Source organism: Thamnophis sirtalis, unplaced genomic scaffold, assembly GCF_051295495.1.
Source record: "Thamnophis sirtalis isolate CommonGarterSnake01/CBP01778 unplaced genomic scaffold, rThaSir2_p1.2 scaffold_7, whole genome shotgun sequence".
NCBI classification, from domain to species: domain Eukaryota; kingdom Metazoa; phylum Chordata; class Lepidosauria; order Squamata; family Natricidae; genus Thamnophis; species Thamnophis sirtalis.
The window spans coordinates 659,252-678,954 of NW_028261387.1; the positions used below are offsets into that span (position 1 = coordinate 659,252).

At 35.6% G+C, this 19,703-nt stretch overlaps 1 protein-coding gene across 2 annotated transcripts in view; it reads right to left on the bottom strand.

Annotated features, from left to right (window-relative positions):
* The window catches only part of DENND1B (DENN domain containing 1B), a 160,067-nt gene that overhangs the window by 36,958 nt on the left and 103,406 nt on the right, over window positions 1–19,703 (bottom strand). For both annotated transcript variants that reach the window (XM_087719184.1, XM_087719183.1), the window contains exons 13-14: window positions 7,511–7,636; window positions 2,045–2,146 (exon numbers count right to left, since the gene is read on the bottom strand). In XM_087719184.1, the coding sequence (XP_087575310.1) occupies window positions 2,045–2,146; window positions 7,511–7,636 (228 nt within the window). The remainder of the gene's footprint in view (window positions 1–2,044; window positions 2,147–7,510; window positions 7,637–19,703) is intronic.

Below are 19,703 nucleotides of genomic sequence, written 5' to 3' on the forward strand. Positions count from 1 at the left end.
TCACTTCTACTGCCATAAATCTCTATACCAACCATTAAATTCCAAGAACAAAAACTTTTCTTAAAATGAAAATTACCTAGTACCATGTGAATTTCACTTATCTGTTTTGCACTATATCTTCAAAGAGAGCCAGGAGGTTAGTTAAACATGGTGTATGTGTGTTTGTGTGTTTGTGTGTTTGTGTGTGTGTGTACCTAAGGTTCTGGCTGTTTTAATCAGAGAAAATGTTTTCTATTTTGTGCTGGAGCTTGGACTGCAATGTTTATCCAATGCTTAGAATAAGCTTTTAGGACTGTTCCAGAGGTGGGTTCCTACCAGTTCGCACCTATTCGGTAGAACCGGTTCATCAAATCTACCTAACCGGTTAGAAGAGGTTCCACCAGTGGACCCGGAAAGCAGGCCACACCTACAGAAGAGGTTCCAACAATTTTTGAAACCCACCACTGGCAAGGATCTTGTAACTTGACAGCTTTAAGACTTGCATGCTTCAATGCCAGAGTTTCTGAATAGTTACTTGGACCAACCTAAGTACTAATTCATAATTTTATATCTGGTCACATGGGTGGCAAGCCACTCCCACAAAGGAGGCCACACCCACAGAGTAGGTTCCAACAATTTTTGAAACCCACCACTGGACTGTTCCTACTTTTATCATTTTGTTCTCTTCATCCAACAATGGTTTCCAACAGGCCAGCAGAGAAACTCATCTTCTGCCATCAATCAACGGCATGTGGCAGCTAATACCTACAATTGAAGGAGCCCTTCCAAAGCCTGTATATATCAAGACAGTTCAAAACTACGGTTCTTTTTTCTCAATTCCAGATACACAATTTGATTTCTAGCTTTTGAGATTCATCAGACAAAACAGTTCTGAAACCCTGCACTTTCACCCCTTCCTCTGCTCTGCTACGACTACAACGGAGAGATAAGAAAGGACCCAAAGAACAGAGATTCCTCATAACATCTGAACTAGAGACAGGTTTAGTTTTTAAAAAAATGTTTGAAAATCACCCATGATCATAAGATATGACAAACAGAAATTCCCCTCAATGTGATACATCAGAGTACTAAAAAAGCTTCTAACTTTCCCCTCTGTGTAATGGGAAAGTAAAGACATGTATAATTTAAAAGACATGTCCTTCTGGGCAATTAATGTCAAACTAAGATTTAGCTGTAACATCTGAAAAAACAGCAACAACTGGAAATATGCCTGAATGGTATGGTCCTACTAAATCGATTTTCCATTTTAAAGAAAGTAAAAGTCAATAAAGATAAAGTACTATTTTGTTTATTTAGTTATTTATTGTATTACCCTGACAGCAATGTGTTCATCCATAAGAAAGCCCCTTAAAATAATGCCAAAATAATTATATTATCCGTGACTACAAGTATGAGCATCAAGGAGCTGGGAGTAGACTCCCACTTCTATTCTCCATATATGTTTGCATCATACCCACCTCACCCAGCAAATCCCCTAGTCCTGAAGGGGGCTGTTTAAGAGACCATCTGGAAGCTAGCAGACATTTGAAAATTGGACTTCTTATTTTTATTAGTAATAATCAGGATTAAATGTACATATTTGGCCAAAACTTTTTATATAAAAAAACAGCTATTCATTGAATAATGGCTTAAAATTATGATTGGCTGAATCATTTTACCTGTTTCAGAACCATTTATTAATACTTTCCCACATATCTGCCAGATCTGTTCTAGAGGATTAGAAAATCTGCCAAGACAGATTTTGGATGCTCACAGGAGAATAGGGATGACTCCAAATAGAACTACAGTTAAATATATTAGAAGAAACCCAAGACCTTTTAATTGAAGCAGTTGTCACTAGAAAGAACCTTTTGGGATTATAATAGAAATGTACAAGAATTTATCCTGGCTATATTCTGGTTTCTCCTAAGATCATAAAAATCCTTTACAACTCGAATCAAAATTCAGAAACTGCTATTGATAATGTTGTATCCATTTCTCTGTCCTTGAATACGCATATGCTCCATGCATTAGAATGGTATTAGATCAAAAATCTTAGAAATACCTGTTTAAAAAGTTGGAGATTTGCCGCAGTTTCCAGAAAATGTTTAGTAGAACTGGAACGATGCTTGAGAAAGCTTTCCTCACAGAAAACGATAGGCTCTCCCTAAATTTGAAAAAGATAAGAAATAAACATTTTTATAAACAGTTCTATTTAATATTTCTTTGCAGTACACCAATTATTTTGCATATAGCAGTACTCGCAAGCAATATTTTTAAACCTGGTAAATTTAACTTTTTTTTTTCATACTAAAAATAGATTCCCTATGATACATACACAGAATACTACTGTGTTTTAAATGTAAGGAAAACCAAATGCCCAAAATGCATTATTTTGTAAAAAGTAAGATTTTAAAATCATTATCCGTCATGCCTGAAGTAGCTCAGAAAAGAACAGTCAATCAATAGCTAATCATGGGCACAAAACGGGTTAGAAATAATTAACATCCATTTTAATTATTTAAAAAAAATTCCATTACTTCAATTAAAAAATCATCTTTTCTGCAAGTAAAGATTCTTGTTTTTATGGTTTGGGGAATATATCAGAAATACTAAAAAACTAAAAAAAATAAAAGCACATTTTTACAGCTTCACGTGACCCAGTGGATCTTTTTTTCTTGTGATTCTGTAACAAAATATAGTGTGCCCAATAATCCAGAATAGATTATTTAAATTTTGATTATGCAAATTAACTATGGATTTTCCATAAAATCCTCATATCTGTTTAATTCTCTACTGGATGCATTCACATTTCGCTAATTTAATTATTCAGAAATGTTGAATATTCCCCAAATAATTTATATAAATAGTACCATAGTAAATACTTTCAAAAGACTCCAGTTAAGGTTTATTTATTTTTAAGTCACCAAGCTAAACAAAACTGTATTATTCATGGCTTAAAAATGGGGTTCAAAATATTTAAGTTGGGTGCCCACATTCCAGAAAGAAACCAAACCACAATAAGAATCGAGGCAAAGCTTAAAGTTGTTGTTTTCTATCACCACAAATGTAAAATTATATATTTGAAGTCCCCCCCCACCAAGACTTTAAGTTACTACTACTGCTATAATAATTTGAATAAAAACTATCAGAATACTTTTGTACCAGTCAAGTAGAAACAAGTTTATGACAATCCTCGATCACGTTTCAATAAGAGCAGCATGAGAAAAATTGCACTGGACAATTCTCTTAGAATTAAAAACTCAGCCTTCCTATTTGTATTTTATGTATTAAAAATAATACAATATTCTTTAATTCCAAACTATTAAACATCAAAGATAATTCAGAACACGTTAGGGTTATGTCTCAATCACCTTACAGTAAATCTGTATTTATTATGGGCTGTTAATATCTGATGTATATTGCTACAGTATAAATGATTTTTGCTGGAATTCTTTATGAAAATAATTGAATGAAACTTTTTGAAACTGAAATGAAAGACAGAATTATTTTAGGCCTATAAATGTTTACACAACCCCTGAAACTTCAAAAGTAAAGTAAGGGCCACCTCGGGTTCTGGTGGATGGGAAATTAACAGATAACTTGAATAATTTTAAGAAATGGAAATGGCTATTTTAACAGAAACGTCTTTGAACTACTTTGAAACAGGCTAGATACGAGTGCATACCTAGTACCTCCTCTAAATCCTTCCATCATTGGAAACTATATTACTTCAATATCCCAGAAACTCAAGTAATTAATTGATTCTGTATGGAGATCTGTTTGAGATGAGTCATAGAGACTAAAACCAGATGTAACTTAAAACAGTTAAAAGTAATTCAAAGATGTTACAAGTTAGGCACTTGCATAAAGTCCTATGTTTAAAGACTAGGGTTCTCCTTTCTTATGTCCCCATAGACATCTCCAAGAAAAAAGCCAAGATTATGTACAAACGAACATTTACAAACCATTAATATCATGGCAATTTGTCATACTGTAACCATCAAATCCTTTCTCAATGCACTTTTCCTAAACATATTGTACTTGTTACATACATTGGCTTTTAGTCTACATTTTGGTCTACACTTTTTTGGCACTACAGTATATATATAAAAAAGAAATGCCCCTGTAAGGGTCTTCCACAATGTGTCCTTCCTACTCCTTGATGGCTCTTTTCTTAATTCTTGATCCTAGTGCTAAAATGCAAATACCTAAAAGAGGATTATTCTAGGAGTGTCTGTACAAAACTTGCTAAGAAATCTGATTAGGATTAACTATTTCATAATCAAGTTGACCTTTTATGGTCTATTTGGATTACTGATAACAGCAAATCATTTTGATTCGATATGCAGCTTTTGGGATCAGAAATGCAAGTAAATACCAGAGAGAGGGGAAACAATTGGACGGCTGGATACCTGACATTGCCAGGGATAGGAATTCAATAGATCACAACTCATTCCCTGCATCTTAACACTCAGATCCTTTGGGCATATGTGAACCAGAAAAATTGCACAGGCCTTGAAACCATTATATCATCTTGGGCTATTGCTACATAACCCCTATACTTAGAAACAGATTAGGGGATTCATCTTCTTTGGAAAAGAAGAGATCCAATTATGGTGTTTCGGATACATTTCATAATCATCTCCTGTAACTGCCTATTTCCAACATGCTCTCAAAGTATATTTTGATCAAAGTCTATTGGGGATTCTGCACTGAAGACCTGACTGCTAATATTTTTAATATCAGACTGATTTTCTTTTCCTTTTTGGCCAGACAATATATCTGTCCACTTGATAACAGTTATCACAGAACTCTGTACATCCCCATCTCCTTTTCATGGGCTAGCAGGCACAGCGGGACACATTCCTTTTAAGCTCCATCCACATTTTAAACTAGCTGCTTAATATAATTGTAAATAACTTTTGACACACAAGTTCAGAGTAAATCATTATCATGGACATAAAATAAGCTAAATCCTATAATTATAAAATTAAAAGCAAACACAAAGCTGGCTCAGTAGAGATCTTTGCTTTAAAAAGATAACAGTATGTGTTATGATTCTTTTTATTCACAATTAGAACATGGTTTATAATAATCATTTTATTAATTAGCTTACTTATGAGTTTTGGCCTTTGACTAACATGCCGTAGTCAAAGGGTTGCAACTGGTATTCTTTAAGGGTATTTCACAAAGGTTGAATTTAGTAAGATTTAAAGGCCATTTTACAGTAACACATACACTACAAACTTTGTTCTCACTGGTCAGAGTTCCATTAAAACCAAAAATTTAAAATACACAAAATAAAAGGAATTTTAAAAAACACAATTACAGCAAATTGCTCAAAGAGTAAAACAGAATTTGCCCATATTCAAAGAAACTGTCATATTAGTCAACTTATAATAGCTGCATTTCGAATGGCTTTGAATGCCCTTGCAATTTACTTAAATTGTAAAACACACAATGAATCTTCATAAATTGTACAGTGCAACAGCAAAACATTTTCAATTGTTCCTTTGTCACAAGGATAACTTTTAAAAGAAATTTAATGCCAGAATAGTGAAAGCCTCTCTCTGACTAGGAAGATTTTCTGCCAGTCACAGAAATTGGGGAAGGAAAAGAGGTCTTCTCTGAGAATCTTCTAGTAAGGCAAAATAGTTGGACAATGTATATCACACTTCCCATTTGTAAAGTCTTTGCTTTAGTGAGTTATCCCAATCCTATTTATGACAGTCCTATCTTTAGGTTAAAGTTAGTGGACGAAAAATGATGGCAAAAGTATCCCCACATTTATTATGTACAAAACCTATCAAGAAAACAACAGCAGTCAAAATCCAGTTGCTTACGTGAAATATTTTGGAAAGGGAAAAATTATGTGCGATAAACGTGCAATTCTTCATGATAAAGCAGGAAGAAGAAAAATACTGTAATACACTAAACAAATCACCTTTCTCAAAAACCGTATCATTAAAAGATTATAAAGAACATAAACAACTAACTTGATTTATACTTCACTTTAAAAAATCTGGCAGCATTTCAGAAACCAAGCCAAGAAAAAGATAAAGCCGTAGAAAAGATACTGGAACCTCAGCAAGGGTGGAAACCACCCACCACTTAACTTGGGAAAAAAAATAACAAGAGTTTTGTTTAAATAATACTAAGGCTTGGCAATTATAGTTTGAAAAATTGGAGAAATTTCAAAGCCAAAAAGAGTACCACCTTCTGTTTCAGTTATTTAATGTCCTGTAGTATTAATGTCCAACGATATGATGCAAGAAGGGATAATATAAATTTTTAGATTTAAGAGAAGCTGATTAAGGAAATCTTAAAGGGCCTTTAGAAACTTTAACAATCAAGCTCAAAAGGCTGTATTTTTTTTAAGGTGGGTAAAATGTTACATACATTGGAAATATATGTTTAATACAGTTAATTAATATACTTTTAAAATACCATCATGTTTGAGTAGAGGAAATGGGACACCTGGCCACAGACAACCCGCCATGAGATAATTCCTTGTGGGACAATTTAACAATTCTATTTAATTATTTTTTATTTTATTTTTTGCCATTCACATTTCATTCTGTCCCTGCTTTTGCATCCTTACTTTAATGATTCTATTCCACCATTTCTTTGATATTAGTGTAACTTTTGTCCTGTGCTAAATTATGAAGTAACAGATTCGACTTAGAAAGCATCATTTTACTGAAAGATAGTAATTTCAGGATCGCTTATATTTATATATGAATATATAATATTCATATATATGAACTAAAAGATCTTTTAATTGCTGTGTTTATGTATAATTTTAAAGAATGTTTCATATTAGCCCCATGCATGTAAATATAGACTATTTAGCCACTTAATTAAAAAAAACTAAATCAGTCGCTGTGTGAATAAAATAAAATATAATAGAAAATAAAAATTAAAAAAATGAATACAATATCCAACAATGGGGAGCTAAATAAATGAAGTATATATGTTAGGAATAATTCTGGCTTATTCACTGACATAATTCTGACTACCTGAATGTCACTGCTGCAACCTGAGAACCAAAATCTGTACTCTCCACACTCTCCAAGTGATTTTCCCACGGACATTAGAAGTGAGACAAATGAAGAGCAAATTAAGCATTTGGTGTTTTTAGAGCCAGTTTGGTTTAGGGACTAAGAGACCAAATTAGAACCTAGGAGAACGTGAGTGGCCTTGGGCATGAGAGCCTGCTGGGTGACACTGACTCTCTCATAGGGTTTATAGGGTGGGGAAAATAGGAGGAAGACTATTTATAAATGACTCAAGTTGGCAAACATACTAATATTCCCGAGTCATTTAATTAAGTCATTTATAAAAATAATAAATGCGTGATATAATTAAATATTTTCTTCTTCATCTGATCACTGTATATTGCTTTCTAAAAATAACATGGCACAACACAGGGGCTTTCTAGCTGCCACGAGATGAATAAAATTCAAATGCGCAAACATTCTTCAGAGTTAGAAAACAGACCCCTGAATGATAAACTTCGATAGCTTACAGGTTTGTATCTTAGTGCATCTCTGTAGGAACCAAACAAGGCCACCTGAGCTCTGAGGAAGGCCCTGGCTACTCCGTCCCCGGTGGCGGTGGACTGCTTCTTCAGTTGGCTTTTCAAGGCCGAGACCTGCATTGACAGAGGAGAACAGTTAATTTAACACTTCAGAAATTGGTAAAGGGAGGGACGAGCCCAATCAGCAGGCAAGCTCCGTTGTCTGCAGGTCAGCCTAAAAAACCGTCCTCTTCCTTGATAGCTTATCTTTTTAACTGCAAAGTACACCTGCTGATCCGTTAATTGAAATGAAAGCAGGGGATGCTGGAAAGTGCTAATGCAAATTGGTTTATGCTCTCTTTTTTTTCCCAAGGCCTCTTGACATAAATAAGCTTTAATTATTTTACAGTAAGTGGTTTGGGAGATTCTTTTTTCTGTAGATTTCTTGCCACCATCATACCCTGTATTTGGGTGTCTCAGATAAAGAGGAATAGATATCTTTCAGTTGAGTTGCAAAATCTTGCTTTGGTTTTCAAATTTAGCTTATCTCTTAGCGTAACCCCATTTATTCTGTGCTACCAAACTCAGAACCATGTGTGTTTTTTCTCCTGCTAGAAGAGATTTCACTAATGCTGTGTACTTTATCATGAGCCAGAAATGGTTCAACTAAATGGTAACGACAATGCTTTTATAAAATCACCCTAGTGCAGCCTATGAGTTCTATCTATCTCTGAAGCAGTTCAGTGTCAGAACGAATGTTATATAGCCCAAGTTAAGATAGCAGACCCAAGAATGTACGTTATAAATAACTGCCCATAGTATATTTTAAAACACAATCTGCTTTTCAAAGGGTTTATCACAAAGTTGGGAAAAGAAGAAAGGACCCAATGGGAGGTCAGGGTAGATAAAGTGAAAGTTGAAACACTGAATTGGATGTTTAGGCAAAGTATGAATGGAAGAGAGACTAACATTTGTGTGTGAATAAATGTGTAAAGATCCATATGCTTTTACACTTAATATGGCTCTTGACTCCCAGAAGACACATCATGTACACATTCCCTTTATATGTATTTTTTCAGGGAGTTAGCATATAAGGCTATAATAAGTTCTATACAGATACACATGGAACTCACAGGAGGTTCATGCTCAATGGTCTAGATCAGTGTTTCTCAACCTTGGCGACTTTAAGTCCTGGGGACTTCAACTCCCAGCTGGTCTAGATAAAAACTATGGGAACTGAAGAGGATCTCCACAACTGCAGAAAGTATTCTGCCAATAATTCTCAGAATCAGAGCATGTTTGCTTTTACAGAAGAATTGTATTAGAGTTAATAATAGTGAATTAATAGTTCTTATTTTGCAGACAGGTTCACAGGCTGCAAATATCACTGAGTGCAGATCATGCAAAGTGTCTCATCTCAGCGAGTATTGTATTTATCTATGAAAATCAAAAGACATTACAAAAACAAATGTCAGGTTTTTTTTTTAAAAAAATCAGAAACTGTGAAGATTCTTTTTTCTTCAGATGAGCAGCCATTATTATTCTTGACAATGATTATTGTAATTGAAGCATCGGTCTAATTAACAATGAAACTCTGAATAATGCTAATGAGAGCTGAACATGGCATCAGAGAAAAGACTAGCTCTACAGGTGATAAACCTTCGCAGGAGTGACATTTTCCAATGTAAAGTCACAGTTACTGTGATATGATCAAAGACAGAGACCCCCATTGGGTCTAATTATAACTATAGTTTTGGAAAAGAATTACTGAGTTATTATGTTCGTAATCTACGCAGAAAGGCCTTTATAGTATAGGTCCTCTCCCTATAGTTGTGATCTTTTCCATTTATATTTAAGCACCATGGATTCAGATAAAAGTTCAGAGTCTAATTCATTTCGACCATGGAGAACCTATCCCAATATTGATAGACGTTTAACCATACCCATTTCAAAAAAATCTCATTTTTTTAAAAAAAATATTAAAATTAGAAGTTTGTGAAGTAACTGATTTACTCATTATATTAACACACAGAGAGAGAGAGAAAGAGAGAGAGAGAAAGAGAGAGAGAGAGAGAGAGAGAGAGAGAGAGAGAGAGAGAGAGAGAGAGAGAGAGAGGTGTACCATATACAGTATTTTAAAAAGGAAGCGAGGTATCAAAGCAACAACAACTGTACCTAAGGGAGAGGGAACCTGTATAAATTTTAGAAAATCAGTTAACTTTCTATAAGGTGATTATTGGAACAATGTAAAAACAAAAGAAATAATCTTAAGCATTTTTAAGGCATAAACTTGACTGAATTCAACAGGTCTTCCCTGCAATTTTAAAAAAATGGAATATGGTACAAATGAACACTATCCTGTTATCTGCTGGGTTTTTTTTTGTCAGATTAACAATGTTTTAAATTAACCTCAAGGATGACTAATGCATAGCGGAAGTGTGAAAAACATTTCAATTTGTTAAACCTAAGAGACAGTTTGCTTCTATTGAAAAGATATTGCACAAACTAACTCTAAGATCACATCCATTGTATTGGGTTCTCGTTGCTCTTTGCCTTGTAGCATAAGGAAAAAGTACGCTATTCTTACAAAGAGACGCTGATAAACTGGAAAAAATGCAGAGGCCAGAATCACCAGAATCAGTGAGAGAAATAAAATAGAACAGAACAGAACAGAATTCTTCATGGACATACTTGCAGATACCGCCCTGGATAATCAAAAGGAAACACACGTGAATGTGTTGGAACTTGTCAATTCTGACATAGTGAAAAATTAAGGCACTAAATCTGTAACTAATTTACTAGCTATAAACAGAATGGAGCACTGAAATTGATCTTCGGTCCCCAAATATTAGAAGGAATGCTGCTATGGGGTATGTACCCCCATGTATTTTCAGTTACACTTCTTTCTAAAAGGGAGGGCAGAAAGATACCGTTACAACACAGAGAGAGCAGTACAATGTTACTTCATGACCAACTTTTTCTGTTCATGAGCTCAGCCACGGTCACAGCCTTATAACGAGATGCGTGCTGCTCCTCATGCATCTCAGCAGAAAGGGGGGGACCTTGGTCCAATACCGGTTGGAGCCCCACCACAGAGGGGACTGGAGAGGGGCCTCTAGCTCAGTGTTTTTCAACCTTGGCAACTTGAAGATGTCCGGACTTCAACTCCCAGAATTCCCCAGCCTCTTCAAGTTGCCAAGGTTGAAAAACACTGCTCTAGCTGATGGGACAGAAAGACTAACCTCCCCATCTGATAAGCCTCTACAGTCAAATAGGGAGAGTGGGATCTGGATCCCCTGGAAAGGCCGTCTGAGGAAAAACCCTGTGGATCCCTCTCACTAGCCAAGGAGACCTGGCACGACTGGATAGGCCCCTGCCCCACTGGGGAACCCAGCTGGTCCTCCTGTTGGACCTGGGCTACAGTTTGCCTCTGGGCTCTGGCAAACTGCTTTTCCTGCCCCTTGGAAGCCTCCCTAGCATAGGGTCTCTGGGATCTGGAGCCCCCAGTGGCCTCCCTAGCTGCTCTACCCACCTTGCAAAGGAAGGGTCTGGCCTGCTGGCTGGGAGAAGGTCCCAAAACCTCTGGCTCCTCCCAGATCTCCAGGGCTGCCCTCGCCAAAATCCGGAGCTGCCCGAGTGTCTGACAGCCGAAAAAGGAGCACGCGCAGTGTTGGGTGTTCCTCCTGCCAATCCTGGAGCGAGGAGTAGGGCCGTGCCTAAAGGACATGGCACCACTAGGTTGAGAGGGGCTCCAAATCACCCGTGCAGCAAGGAGGCTCGAGGAGAGTGGCTGCTGCCAAGGCCTCCAATAACATGCTGCGTTTGTCCCTCCGTCTGGCCTCAGAAGAGCACTGTGTTGGAGAGCGCCTCGTTGCTGCCGCACAGAAAGAGTACCGGTGCCAAATGTCTGGGAGAACTGCCGCGCACCCCCAACAAAATGGCTGCTACAAAATGGCCACTCCAAAATGGCCAGGCCCAATATGGCCAAAGCTGCAAGAAGGGAAAGCTAGCAGCCGCGGCAAGAAAAAAAAACCAAGAATGGGTCTCACCGCACGGGTCGACAAGTCGGACCCTCCTGGCGGTAGAACCTTGCGGGAGCTTAGCTCAGGACATGTGGCAGAGCAGGTACTCCCCAATGGAGTCGGCTCTCGCAGGGACAAAATGAAATGGTAAGTTACTGCAAAGGAAAAAAACCTAATTAACCAATTCCAAGCCAAAGAAATAAAAGGAAAAAATGCTATGAACCAAAAAACCATAAAATATAGGAGACACTCTAGAATATCTCCTTAAGGGCTGGACTGAATTGAAAAACTGACCTCAAGAGGAGACCAGGAAGCGTAGCCAAAACAATTCAATCCAGTCCTTGGGCAGAGGGTCAGAATTTAACCCATGCTTGGACTCTCCAAGCAGCGCACAGGAGAATAATAAACTCCCACTTACTTAATAGTACTAGAATTTCAACTACCTGATCACTGGGGCAGAAGTGCAGCTCCCCTAGCAGTAGTATAATAGCAACAGCAATAGCAGTTAGACTTATATACCGCTTCATAGGGCTTTCAGGCCTCTCTAAGCGGTTTACAGAGAGTCAGCATATCGCCCCCAACAACAATCTGGGTCCTCATTTTACCCACCTCGGAAGGATGGAAGGCTGAGTCAACCCTGAGCCGGTGAGATTTGAACCGCTGAACTGCTGATCTAGCAGTAGCCTGCAGTGCTGCATTTAACCACTGCGCCACCTCGGCTCTTAACTGTATAACTTCGAAATACATTCAAAATGATCAAAGTTCTAGAATACAGAAGTGAGGTTCCAAAGGATCTGAAGGATCCATTACTCCAGTTCTGAATTGTACCAATTATCATTTAATTTCAGTTTTAAAATATCACTTTTGTTTTATGCTTTTCTATTCTAAAATCTACTTTGTAGTGCAACCTGGATAACTGAAGAAGATTTCTTCCAATGCTTCCCTTACCAAACTACAAGGTGATTTGAGGTTTTCTGCAAAGAGTCTTTTGAGGATCACTAGGACACATGAATTATTAATTCCAGAAGTTGCTTTTCGGTTTAATAAATTCTCTCTACAGAAAGGGTTTGTCAAAAAAAAGTTTACTTTCATAGAAAGAGTTTGGTTTCCCCTTTTTAAAAGATTTTATGAATTAGACTGACCTGAATTTAATGAGAATTTCATGCTCATTAGCTTTTACTCTAATTATCTTTTTATGGTGGGATGTAAATTATAAGTCTAATTATAATTTAAAAAAATCACAAGGCGTTATATGTAATATTCTATGAGAATATACTTTTGGACTTCTGCACTGTGAATGAAACATTAAATGTTTATTTTTAATTTGGCTTTTGATGTCCAAGCCACAATAAATTGTCAATAGTCTTTAAAATAACTCCCTATTAAAAAAATATCCATGATGCCTAGGAATCAACAGAGTTTTTTTAATATGAAGCACCTCAATTATGTTAAAAATTTGGAAAAGAAAATGTGTAAGTTATATATTGCCACCAAATATTTAATTTACATGCAGAACATATCTTGGAAATGCTGGAATAGAAGAAACTGAAATTAAAATCACTGGAAGAAATAATTAATAAAAATAAATTAAATTGGAAATATTACTTGGGTGGCTGAAAACAATAATGAATGTAAAAGAAAAGACTGCAAAAGCCAGATAGTTAAAAGTTTTTTTAAACTAAAAACAACATCCAACAATCTAAGATTATGTTAATAGAAAAACCATCCCAAAGCAGGTAAACGGTGAAGATACTGAAACAGTAAAAAAGTTTATTTTACTGGACTTAAATATTTAGTTGGATGACAATTGTGGTAATGAAGGAAAGACTATCTGCTACTTGAGAGAAGGATTATGACAAAATATTGAAGTGCAGAGGCTTCACATTAAAAACAAAAGTAATGTTCAGTACGTGATTTTCTAAGCTATCAGATATGCCTGATAGAACTGAATCATCACAAAACAGAATGAAGAAAAAATAATGCCTTATGAAATACGGTGTGGTTAAAAAACTTCTGAAAATAACTTGAGCTACAAGAAGAATAAATACCAGGTAAAATGAATCAGATTGCTAAGAATGAAAGACAACGTGCCAAGGACAGAATCACTGGAGAAGACTTTGATGTTTGGGAAAAATGACAACAACTGCAAGAGAGATTGACAGAAGGCGGGGGAGCTGGATGCGATTATTGATGGCACAAGATAAAAACAATGAGGGTTCAAAAAAAAGCAGTGACTGGCAGAGAATCCTGGTGATGCATTTCTGGCAATGAAGACTTGAAACTGATTGCAGTTGCCTACAAAGCTGCTTTTTTAAATTTGGTTTCTGGAATGTACTATTTAAATTTTATAAAATATAATGTTTAAATTGTTATACCATGGAAGGTAACGTGTAAGTATTTAAATACATGAAATAAGATAATACAGAGTATTCAACATGACCGCTTCTATTGTACAAGTTTATGTGTTTTGTAAAAAGAAAGAAAAAGGAGAAATAATAGAGGACACAAATATTTTTCAGAAAATACAAAGGACACACATTATATCAGTGTTTCTCAACCTTGGCAACTTGAAGATGTCCGGACTTCAACTCCCAGAATTCCCCAGCCAGCGAATGCTGGCTGGGGAATTCTGGAAGTTGAAGTCCGGACATCTTCAAGTTGCCAAGGTTGAGAAACACTGCATTATATATACTGGAACTATTACCACTTCAAGAGTAAGCTTTTGATAATTTGTACTATTTCTAATTGCATTCTACATCTTTGAAAGAAAAAAATAATATAGATTAGCAACAGAGGCCTGAAAATATTGCACACAATTGTATTATTTATATGAAAGAGAAAACTAATAAAACATCAAGCAGGGAAAAGGGATATAGAAAAGAAACTGAAAACTGAAACATGGGAACAAGTGGGGAACAAGTTGCTAGCACAGAAATAATATTATATGTACAGCATAGTATTAATATATTTAGCAGCTACAACAAATCTAACTTCATTTCCTCATAATTACACCTTACAGAAGAATATTGTTAATTCCAATCATTTTTCTTTTCTATGACAACACAAATTTGTTTAAAATATCAATACAACTCAGCTAACAAATGTATCCTTAAATTAAATAATTTAAATATTACCCTTATATTGCACCAAATAACTTTAAAGATGCTTTTCTAGTCTATAAGAAACCAATGATACTTAAATAGTGACTGTCAGACAGCACTGGCAAGAACTAATGACAGGAAACTTCCAAATAAATCCCCACCCCTTTACACCCCCCCGTTTAAATGTGTATTTTAAGTTTCTGAACACATCTTGCTTATTAAATAGAAAACAACCAGGTCTTTTGACCTTGAATATTTCAACATCCATCATCTGTTTATCTAGAAGCAAGTAATTGTGTTTACAATGATACCAAACTTGAAAGATTTTTGGGAAATAAAGATATGATAACGAAAGAATAGCACTATTATGAAAACATGGGCTTGTGTCCAAAGGATGCTTGGACTGACCATTCTTCACGGGATCCCATTCTTTCAAAAGGAGGAGGAGGTCTGCCTTGCTCCTTAGAAAGAAATGGCATCAATGATCAAGATTATCTAATAATATTTGCCCAAAATGGAAATCACCTTCCTAATATCGCAGAATTAGCCAACATTATTTGCATTATTAATTAAGATATATCTTATGGCAAAGATAATTGAAGATGGTAGATATATTTGGAATGCTGAAAGCCTGTTGCTCACATAGAATGAAGGCTATTAAAGAGCTTATACATTCAGAAATCAGTTACCAGGTTTTTTTAAAAAAAAATACTTAAAACTCGTTAAGATTTTTCCCAACCTAATCTTCTTTTCTGGTCTGAAAGAAAAACAATGTCCTGTACCACTGTCCCCCCCCCCCAACTCCTACACAGCTGATGAAACAGTGGATTTTCAAAAAAAATATGCCAGAGACAATAAAAACAAATATTCCATAGTACCAGGTACAATCAAAACAGATAAAATTATCCCTGGGTTGTAGTTTCATCTTCCCTGCCGAACCTTTCTAGAATCTAACCATCCGCAAAGACCTACAGAGGAAGCGGTGGCAACTTCAATAACTAAGCCACAGGTATTTTTCCTCCTGTGGCACATTCCAGAAAGGGAATACTGGAAGCCTGGTTTTCCACCAATAAATCAGTAAACACAAACATTGACATTACCAATCTGATGCAAAGTGGCATCAGATAGCACCTGAGCGGCCTCTCCACATTCAAAGTTCCTGATACGCCCCGCGGTGTGTGAGGAAACTGAGGAACAGGCTAAGAGATGCCCTGAGCCTCTGCTCTATGGAACATCCTCTCTTCGATAGATTGGAATGGCCCCAACCCTGTTAGTCTTTCATAAACCCTTAAAAACCTGGTTATGTTCCTGAACCTGAAATGCTAAATATGTGTCACAGGCCCCATTTCCTGGCTTTACTGCTAAGTGGCCAAGTATGTTGCCTGCTATGGATATTTATTCTGGATGCTTTATTGTTGTTTTTAAATGTTTTAGCTTTCTTTCTTTTTTTGAGAAAAATATTTGTGAACTGTGAATTGCCCAGAGTCATTAACTGAGATGGGTAACTAAGAAATTGAATTAACCAACAACAAACAAACCAACTCCAAGGCCCGAAATCCTCCATGTCCACTAAGTCTTCCCTTGGAATGCACCATGCACCACCCTTGAGTCTTCATTTCTGTATTTTTAATCAAAATGGGAAATCAGCATCTATAACATAAAACACCCAGGAACAGGAACAGCTTCCCCCACTACTCAGCAAAAGAAATTCTCTCAAGTCATAGCATGTTTACAAATGAAAATTGTTTGTGTGTGTGGAGGAGAGATTTGCACCATTATGCTTATTTCATAAATGTGTCACAGAAATGTTTCCCAGAAATGGGGAAAAGGGAGAGAAACCTGAGGTGCTAAAAGAGGTGGTGGGAATAAAAAGATGAGAATTTTATGACTGGCCAAACTCGCCATGGCATTATATGATGAGAAAATATGTTCTCCTAATGTGCCCAATAGCCCAAACAATAATCCCAACCAGTCCATCTCCCTTCCTCATCTGGGACAACCACTTCTAGCCACGAGAAACTCGGGTAAAACAAAAACGCCAGTTGCAGATCCTACATCTTAATTGTTACTAAAGTGGAATCTGCCAGATTGCTGAATTTTCTCTGCAATATGGCCTATTATATCAATATAATTTAGTCAGCACATCATGCTGACAAAGAATTTTGAGAGTTACAATTATAACACATCTGGAGGGTGTCAGGCTGAGGGGGCTAATTCAGGATAAAATTTTAACCCAAGGGGAGTTTTTCCTGACTGATTTCCAATTTTCTACCAAAATTCCAATCTGACATATAAGGAAAGAAGAACTGAATGACTAAATTAAACTAAATCCCTGTTTCTAAGGGAGTCACTATTTTTGTAAGGAAGGCAGCTAGGTAAAAATCTACAGTGAAATGATGAATTATAAAAGCTAGGTATCCCTGGAAGAAGACAGGGAAAGAGAAATAGAAACAAAGTGTTCCTAAAAAGCCTTGTATTGATTTATTTTTCCAATTTCGAACACTTTAGGAGTAGCAAAACTGCTATTGGCATGGTAGTATTATTAATTGTCAATAAATCTAAACTATTATGTGCAAATGTGAGAATGAAGCCATTGAAATTAACACACACTACAGAATGAAACACATGAAGGGTCCACATGAACTAAAACAGACAGGTAATTTAGGACACATGTGACCACTTTGAATAATTAAGACCCCTAGTCAATCTAATAAAAAGTAACATATTTTCCATGTATAGAAGGGATAAAGACTGTAAGTGTAAGTTAAATGTTTTGGTGAATGAGTTGAAAAGTTAATTTTTAGATAATTATATTAAACCACTGATTATATTATTGCCAAAGAATAATGTTTTTCAGATTTCAACTAACGTTTTTTTTGCAATTATTCATTCTCAATGAATGAGATCTTGTAACATGAATGTATCACAATTTTACAAATCCTGGACTTGTAAATACAACAATAGGAATAAGTATCATATAATATTTTAAGTCTTTTGGGTTATAAAAAGCTGAGCCAGAAAAAGCATTCAGGAATTTGGAAACAATTCTGAATTCATTTTTTTGATTCCTAGAATAAATGTAAAGGTTTATTTATATGCTCATTTTGCATATGTCTCCAGTAATACACTAATTTATCTCTTTTAACACTAATATATAAAATCTAGATTTAATATATAAAACATTTTAATGTCTTTGAAGGAAATGGATGGTTCAGAAATGTGAAATATAAATAAATATATAAATACTAAAGACCCTGTTTTCCCAAAAATAAGACCTCCCTGGATAATAAGCCCAATTGGGCTTTTGATTGCATGCACTAAAAATAAGCCCTCCATGAAAATATTTAAATGCATGTGTAGCTGGTCCCCATCATTTCCTCTAATTGCTTGCCACGCAAACAAAATGAGGTGAGGAGGGGAGGCCAGAGGGGGGGAAAGAGAGGGGGGAATATGCCCCCCACATCCCACACACCCTTACCTAATGGCCCCTCCCACAACCCTAGCCACTGCACCCCTTCTGTCATGCTAATGGCCATCGCAAAAGGAGTGACAGGCCCAGCAATGCACCTCACTGCCACAGCAGCGCAACATGGCAGCAGCCATGACGTGACAACGCTCAGCACCTCTTGTACCTCAAAAATAATAAGACCTCTCCAAAAATAAGGCCAAGCGTCTATTTTGGGGGTCAAAAGAAAACAGGGCAAACATGGTACATATATAAATACATAAATAAGTCAGAGTAGATTATATACACCAAATAAGACATTTAGATGCAATGTACACAAGGAAGGGAACCTTATTTTATATGCACAGATTCACATTTTTTTCACGCATTATAGAATAATAACATAAGTATCTTTATTTGATATTCTTTCTCAATCCTGTTTATTGTTTATTATTAAAACCACCATCAAAATTGTTGCCACATACAAACAACATTTGTATATCTACATAATGCAGTATCAACCTTTCTTGGTCTATAAACTCACAAAATTGCAGAGAAGATAAGCACTCCACTTTCAATTTATGCTTAGATGTGGTTTTAATTAATAATTGAGATCTACAAAAAGGCACATTTAGAATGGAAGCAATCAGGACAGTTAAACAATTGGTAAAAGAAATAAACTATAGTATTACCAGAAGGGAAAAATAAAACTTTTTAGAGTATACAAATAATATATTGTCTTATGTTAATATTTTACATGGAATGTTCATTTTTGTAAAAGCTCCACTGCCTATTGTATAAAAGACAAACTTTAATTAATATAAGACGTTTGTAGGATTTCATATGGAGTAAGTTCATAAACAGACCAGTATGTTCTCACTAACAACTTACCACAATTCATTCATTGATGTTTTCTTTTCATGCATAAGATTCTATTCCACCAATATTAATATACAAGCTTGCTTGTAGATAAAAGTATCTAGAAATCTTTGAATTGACATCCTATTCAATCCAATTTTCTTTAATAAACATATGAAAATATATATTTTCTACTAAATATTTTAGGCAATCTGTCAAATCATATTGTCTTTTAGAAAAACAGGACAGAAGAATCCAAAATAGAAATATAGGCAGCCTAGATCATCTTTAGTAGATTTATGCAAAAATGTGAACCTCTTCATTCATTGGGTGCATAAAAAGAGAAATCTCTTTTGTACTCAGAACTCTGTATTCTTGGAAACTACCCAACTATAGCTCTACAAATTTATATGGGACATACATAAATGATCACTTCTTCTTAGTGCAAAATCAAAATATATATTTCCATCAATAATCACAATATTTTGAGATTTAAATTTATTGTGATGTTAATTTGTTTAAAATAGTTTTTAAAATGAACCATGTAATTTCCTATTACCCATGTTTGTTAGTTTATTTTCAAATGCAAAGTAGTAAAACATTAATTTGAATATTTATTATGCTTTTATTGTTTTAAATAACATATATCAATAAATATTCTGATATGAATTCTGTCTTAAAAATGAACAAACTGTGGTGGTGGTGGGGAATTTATTTTTTCAGAATCATGTTGAGAGAAGACCAAAAGAAAGTAAAATGCTATTTTTGGAGTGTCT